The sequence below is a fragment of the Buceros rhinoceros genome, unplaced genomic scaffold, assembly GCF_000710305.1.
Source record: "Buceros rhinoceros silvestris isolate BGI_N320 unplaced genomic scaffold, ASM71030v1 scaffold3559, whole genome shotgun sequence".
Lineage (NCBI taxonomy): Eukaryota > Metazoa > Chordata > Aves > Bucerotiformes > Bucerotidae > Buceros > Buceros rhinoceros.
This window is the reverse complement of record NW_010431997.1, coordinates 46,641-52,263: the sequence shown is the minus strand read 5'-3', so window position 1 is coordinate 52,263 and position 5,623 is coordinate 46,641. Positions and strand designations below refer to the sequence as shown.

The 5,623-nt window shown below is 49.9% G+C and overlaps 1 protein-coding gene across 1 annotated transcript; it reads left to right on the top strand.

Moving 5' to 3' along the window:
• The first annotated feature begins 732 nt into the window (after window positions 1-732).
• LOC104500009 (endonuclease domain-containing 1 protein-like) lies at window positions 733-5,338 on the top strand. The gene is made up of 3 exons (XM_010143596.1): window positions 733-751; window positions 2,335-2,655; window positions 4,776-5,338. Exons 2-3 carry the CDS (start codon window positions 2,371-2,373, stop codon window positions 5,319-5,321), a joined length of 831 nt encoding a protein of 276 aa, XP_010141898.1. The 5' UTR covers window positions 733-751; window positions 2,335-2,370; the 3' UTR covers window positions 5,322-5,338.
• The last annotated feature ends 285 nt before the right edge of the window (window positions 5,339-5,623 follow it).

Here is a 5,623-nt window from a genome sequence, read left to right as displayed (position 1 = left end):
TCATTCTGACTGCATTTTCTCCTGCTTGTCTTGGACATCTCTTTGAGGCTGAATTATTGCCTGGGCTCCAGAGAGGTCTTGGTTAGCTAAGAGCAAACATCAGGCATTGGTTTGTATCTGAATGCTCCTGCCTGCAGCACAGGAGTCTGACAAAGGTTGTACCAGATGCACTGAAGACGCTGGGTGCAGGGTCCCCTCTTGATCTCAGGGTGGATGGACCAGCCAGGCACTCATTTACACCTGCTCTGGCAACGTCATTTCTCTTGTGATTACACTGTGCACCAAGCAGGTGGGAGCTGGGTTTGTGCCCTCTGTCACGTGCAACAATAGATTGAAGGTCTTTTTGGCCGACTAACAGAGCTCGGCTCACAGCTGTGGGGAAGACCTGACTCGGGGTTATCAGAAACGCCATAAAACACCTTGCATAATTAAGTTTCATTTGCCAAATCACCTGGAAAATTCACATCAAACTGTTGAAGAAGAGGGAGGGAGCTTACTGAGGACCATAACTCCACCAATGAACTTGCAAAAGACCTCTGGAAAAACACAGGTCCTGGCTCCACCCCTGGACAAACACTCCTGAAACCCTGTTTGAGAAATCTAACAACTCGGCCTTCCTAGAGGTTATATATAAACTGCCCTAAGGTCTCCGTTTCGGACTGTAGCAGAAGCATTGGAAAGTCCTCTGCCGTCTGGGGGCTGCCAGCAGAGTCCTGTGAATAAAAATATTTGTGTGCCGCTCTTTCACACGGTAGGTTGGTTTCCATATATCTGATATGAAGATGTATTTTAAGCTTGTGGAGGGGGTGGTGTAAAAAGAAGGTCTTTTCAGTTAACTTTTCTGCCTGAGCTGGGACGGACTTCTTGTGGTTCAGTCGTCTCAGTTTTCAGCTTCCTGGTCACCACATTCCTGATCCAGGGCTAGTAAAGGGGTAACGGGCCAGATGTCTTGGGTCAGAGCAACAGTGTTTCTAGCTCAGTATCCTGAATCCAATGGAAATTAGTAGATGAGGGTCAGAAAAAAGAATTAAAGAAAAAAAGACTGAATGTTCCAGGTGACTTTTCAAGCCTTCAGTAGTCCTCAGCTCACACACTTCCCCAGCTAAAGGTGGGGTTTGTGTTTAGAAGCCACAGCAGCTTTCTCTCCCCTGAATCCTTTTAGCCTCTCGTCCTGCTTGCCTGATTTAAAATGCCTGTTATTTTAAAACAGCTCCGTTGAATGTCTAGCAATGAAAATGGAAAAGCCTGCTGTGCATCTGAAAGTAGATAAAACACCCTGCATCGCTGCCAGCATCACAGGGAATTTTTCAGCAGTTTTCTCCATAAAGAAAGATCTTGCTGACTGCTGAAAATCGTGTCAATCCCTGAGAAAGAAAGTTTCTGTTCAAGAAATAGAAATTCCTGCACCAGTGCCTTGTACAGCAAAAACAATCAGCTAAGACGCTAAGACGTGGATGGGCAGGAATCCTTTGCAGCCGTGGGAAGAGCTGCCTCTCAGTATCTGCACTGCTAGAGCAGCAGCCAGGCTGCTGGCGAGAGAGAGGCATCGCCCCTCGTGCTCGCTGCTGCCTTCTCCTTGCCCCCTTCTCTCTCTGCATCGTCATTGTCTGGGCTTGGACAACCCACAAGTGCAAGCAGAGCTGCAGGACACACATTTCCCAATGTCAGCTGTCTGCAAGCCAGGACCACGTTGGGTTAAACATCTCACCTAACTTTAGGGGAGATTAATCCCACTGTGAGTGCAGAGGAGTTACGGAAGACCTGCTTATCTGTGTGAACTTGGATGGGGCCAGAGCCATGTAGGAAGTGCAGCATCATTGTTATTTCCCTTCCGAATCCCCCATGAGACTAAAGCCCAGGTCAGCACTGCAGGTGGCTGAGCAGGGTGTGTGCCCAGCTGTGGGTTCTGGGAGCAGAAGGACGTGAGATGGTATTCTGAAAAGGGGGCTTCCAGCTCGTGGGATGCTTCAGGCTTTTTTCTCCAGTGTCAGTGCGAAAGCTGAGCTCTTGGCCAGCACAGGTAGGTTAGAAAAGGTGGCCTTGTCCTCACACCATGTCTCAGTTCCAAGAAAACTTTGCTGTGTGAGCTGGTTAGTCATGGGGTGGGTTTGGATCCCTCCTCAGATGGGCTAAATTCTCCCACTGCTGCCTCCTCCAGGTACCTAAAACCTATTTGAGATTTCACCCATATTCCCCTGTTGATTTTTCCATCTCCAGCAGGACAGAACTTGTCCCTTCTTTGGTCTCTCATAGTCTCCTCCTCTGCCAGCCACGTCCCACAAGCACAAACATGACTCCAGGCCATGCTGAGCTTTCTCTGCATTTGCCCTCCAGGTGAGCAAGAGCCCTTCCCTTGAAATCCTCCCCGCGATGCTCTTGCTGCTGCTGCTGCTGGTCTCGGCGAGCTGCCTCTGGCTGGGACACAGCGAGGTGGTGACATCCTTTGAAAGCTCATGCCCTCAGTTTTTCTTCCGGGAAACCCCCCCAAACGAAGCCCTGGAGCCAGAGAACCCAGCCTGGATCTGCCAGCGTTACAAGAACCAGTATTACTTTGCCACCCTGTATGACAGGGACAGGCGTATTCCCGTTTACTCTGCTTACCTCTACCAGCCTGGATCCGGCAAGAGACCTAGAACGTGGCTGGTTGAGCCCCAGGTGAGTGTCCTCTCTTAGAGCATGTCACCTTCCAGTCATTAAAACTGCAGCAATTAGCCAAACACTTATTTTTCCTCCCACCCGCACACACATGCAAATGGACCCACTGGATGGGATTCATCTCATCTAACTTCAAGCAGCGTCACCACACGGTTCCTCTGATGCGTTTGAGACAACAGCAGGAGGATGAGATGAGTCACATCCTAAAAGCGCCCATTTTCCTGCATTGACCTTACAGGAACATGAAGTCATATTTCATTCATTACATTAATTTGCATTACAGTAAGTCAAATGACCCCCCTCCCTGTCCCATGCTGTGACGGGGGACCAAACCATGGGGCAAAGACATCCAACAGCAGCTAAACCTGAGGCAGCAGCTGTGCTGGGCTCTGATCTCCACTTCACCCAGAGCTGTTCTGCACTCCGGACACAGCGTATTTGGCTTTGTAAGTGGCGTGAGAGAAATGCAGAGAAACTCGGAACTGGGCGAGATGAGCCAGTGAAAAAGTCTAGGCACAGGCACTCAGCGAGCAGCAGGACGGGTTAACCCTGGGGGAATTTATTGAGTGGTATTTCAGGCAGCGAAGAGTGAGTAGGGTCAGTATCAGTCGAGTCAGCAGCGAATGATCTCCATCCACCATTGCCTCAGTCGTGGTTCAGGAGGATCCGCACAGATCTCTACGAACTACAGAGGCCTCTCCAAGGTCCTTCTGACAAACTTCAGACTCCGGTAAAAGAGACCAAGCAAAGTATGGAACAGAAGAAGAGGAAATTCAGGTCATTGCTAGGGACACAGTAGCAGTGGGGAATTTAGGGGAAAAGGAGCCACAGAAGAAAGCCATATGCCCTGTTCCAGAGGAAGGCTAAAAATGTTTCCCTAAATATGAAAGGAAAGGTGTTATAGTTATGAAAAAAAAGAAAAAGCAACTGCACTTGTTACTCGTAGGAACTTCAAGCAACTAATTTGGTGCTGCACCACTGCAGCCTCCAAATTTAGAGGGAATAAAATCTTCTCTCTTTTCCTCCTCCAACATGGACCCAGGCCATCTGCTACATCTGATTTGCTAACTTGCTTCAGGTTCTTCAGGTTCGCCAGATCTCTTTGGACATTATGAGCTCCTTTACGAGGCAGATAATTGCTAACATATTTTCAGTAGGAACGCATCTGTGCTCCGGAACAGCTCCGAGACGCGGTATTAGCACTGCAGCAGCAGATCCCACTTGCATTGAGGTGTTCTTGATCACTGAGCAAAGAGCTTCATCTTTGCAATGAGCTGTAGCTCTCCCAGGGAGATCCTCCAGGATCAGTTTCCCTGTGTATGCAGTCAGAGGAGGCAAACACCTGCAGCAACCACACATACTTCTTCCCGAGTGAGGGGCAAAGCAGAAAGGCAGAAGGGTCTAAGCCTTCCTCATCTCCTCCTGGTAGTCCTGTGGGCTCCACGTCTCTTCTGCTCATCGTCTTCCCATCCTGTCCCTCTTCAAGGATTCCCTAAGACACCCAACCTTCAAAGAGGGGATACGTGTGTGCTCGTTTGGCCTCAGCTTGTAGAAACACCAAGGTGTTGATGGACTGGATTAAAAAAAGACACGGAAACCTTCCACAGAGACTGAGAGCTCTCGTGGAAATGGGGCTCAACAGAGCAAAGACCAGGGTGGGTGACAACGTGATTAGATGCCGATGATGAAGATTGGATGTGATTAATGGGGAGGAGGGGAGGGCCCTGAGCAGATGTGGGATGTGGAGAAGGGAGAAAAAGGAACCAGATGTGGCAGGGGAGCTGTCTCGCCATAGTCACCTTTCAAACCTGGGACTGGAAAATGCTCGTTGTCTCATGGGTGCACCCACACTCCCACCACAGGCTGCAGGCTGGATTTCAAAGGTCACAAGTCAAAACAAGAGCAGTTAAATTCTGAGTTTCTTTCTTTCTTTTTGTTTTAATCTCTTGTGATCATCAAGGAGGGGCAGCTTTGAGATTTCTCCCCAATTCATGCATTTTCATACACTGAGATGATAAAAAAATGGGTGTTTGGCACCCAGAGACTTTTGGTCCAGGGAAACCTGCTCCGTTTTTGCCATCCCCAATACTAACACCTTTTCCTCTTCTTTACCTGTCAAGTTGATGGGTGCAGCTTATCCCAAAACTGTGGAAAGAGAGTGGACCCTCTTAAAGTACTTCAACGTCAGCTTAGAGCAACTCAGCAAGAGCCAGGCTATCCTCCAAGACTACAAGAACCTGACAGGTTTGAACCGTGGCCATTTGAACCCCAGTGGCCACCACAACGATCCCAGCAGCAAGGCGGTTACCTTCACCCTCACCAACATAGTGCCCCAGAATGAGAAACTCAACGGCGGCGCCTGGAACAACTACGAGCAGCAAACGATGATCCGGAATACCCAAGGCTGTAACACCACCTACGTCATTGTAGGCGCCGTGCCTGGGAACAACTATATCGCCAAGGGGAGGGTTAATAAACCCAGCCACCTCTGGGCGAGTGCCTGCTGCGAGGTGGACACCAAACACAGGAAAGCTTGGGCGGTCATTGCCGAGAACGACAAGAATGAGGTCCAGCTCCTCACGCTGGGGGAGCTGGAGGACATGTTGACCCAGCTCTATAGGAGGGACCAGGTTTCTCTGTTTGACAGCGACTGTCCCCGGGAATAAGCCCCACTTCACATCCTGAGTGTAAAAGGGTTGGGAGTTCTCACCACGTGTCCTGTGCAGCATCAGTCCTGCTTCCTTCTCTAGCCATTTTCCCACTCTGTCTCTCAGAGCAGCTTCTCCCCTGATAAAAGGGAGAAGGAGGTCAGCGGATCCTCCAGCTGCTTTGCTTTGCTGGCCACCCTTGGAGGGAGCTTTCAGGGAAAGGTCCTTGCCTGGGCCACTCTGGAGGGGCTGGTTGGATAACAGCCCATGGGCAGGGAAATCAGAGCTTCTCACTGAGACCAGAGGGGCTTTCCCCTTTC

Coding starts and splice junctions, on each gene's coding strand:
- LOC104500009 (XM_010143596.1), top strand. CDS start 2,371: ATGCTCTTGCTGCTGCTGCTGCTGGTCTCGGCGAGCTGCCTCTGGCTG. Junction 2,656..4,775: donor CGTGGCTGGTTGAGCCCCAG/GTGAGTGTCCTC, acceptor TTACCTGTCAAG/TTGATGGGTGCAGCTTATCC.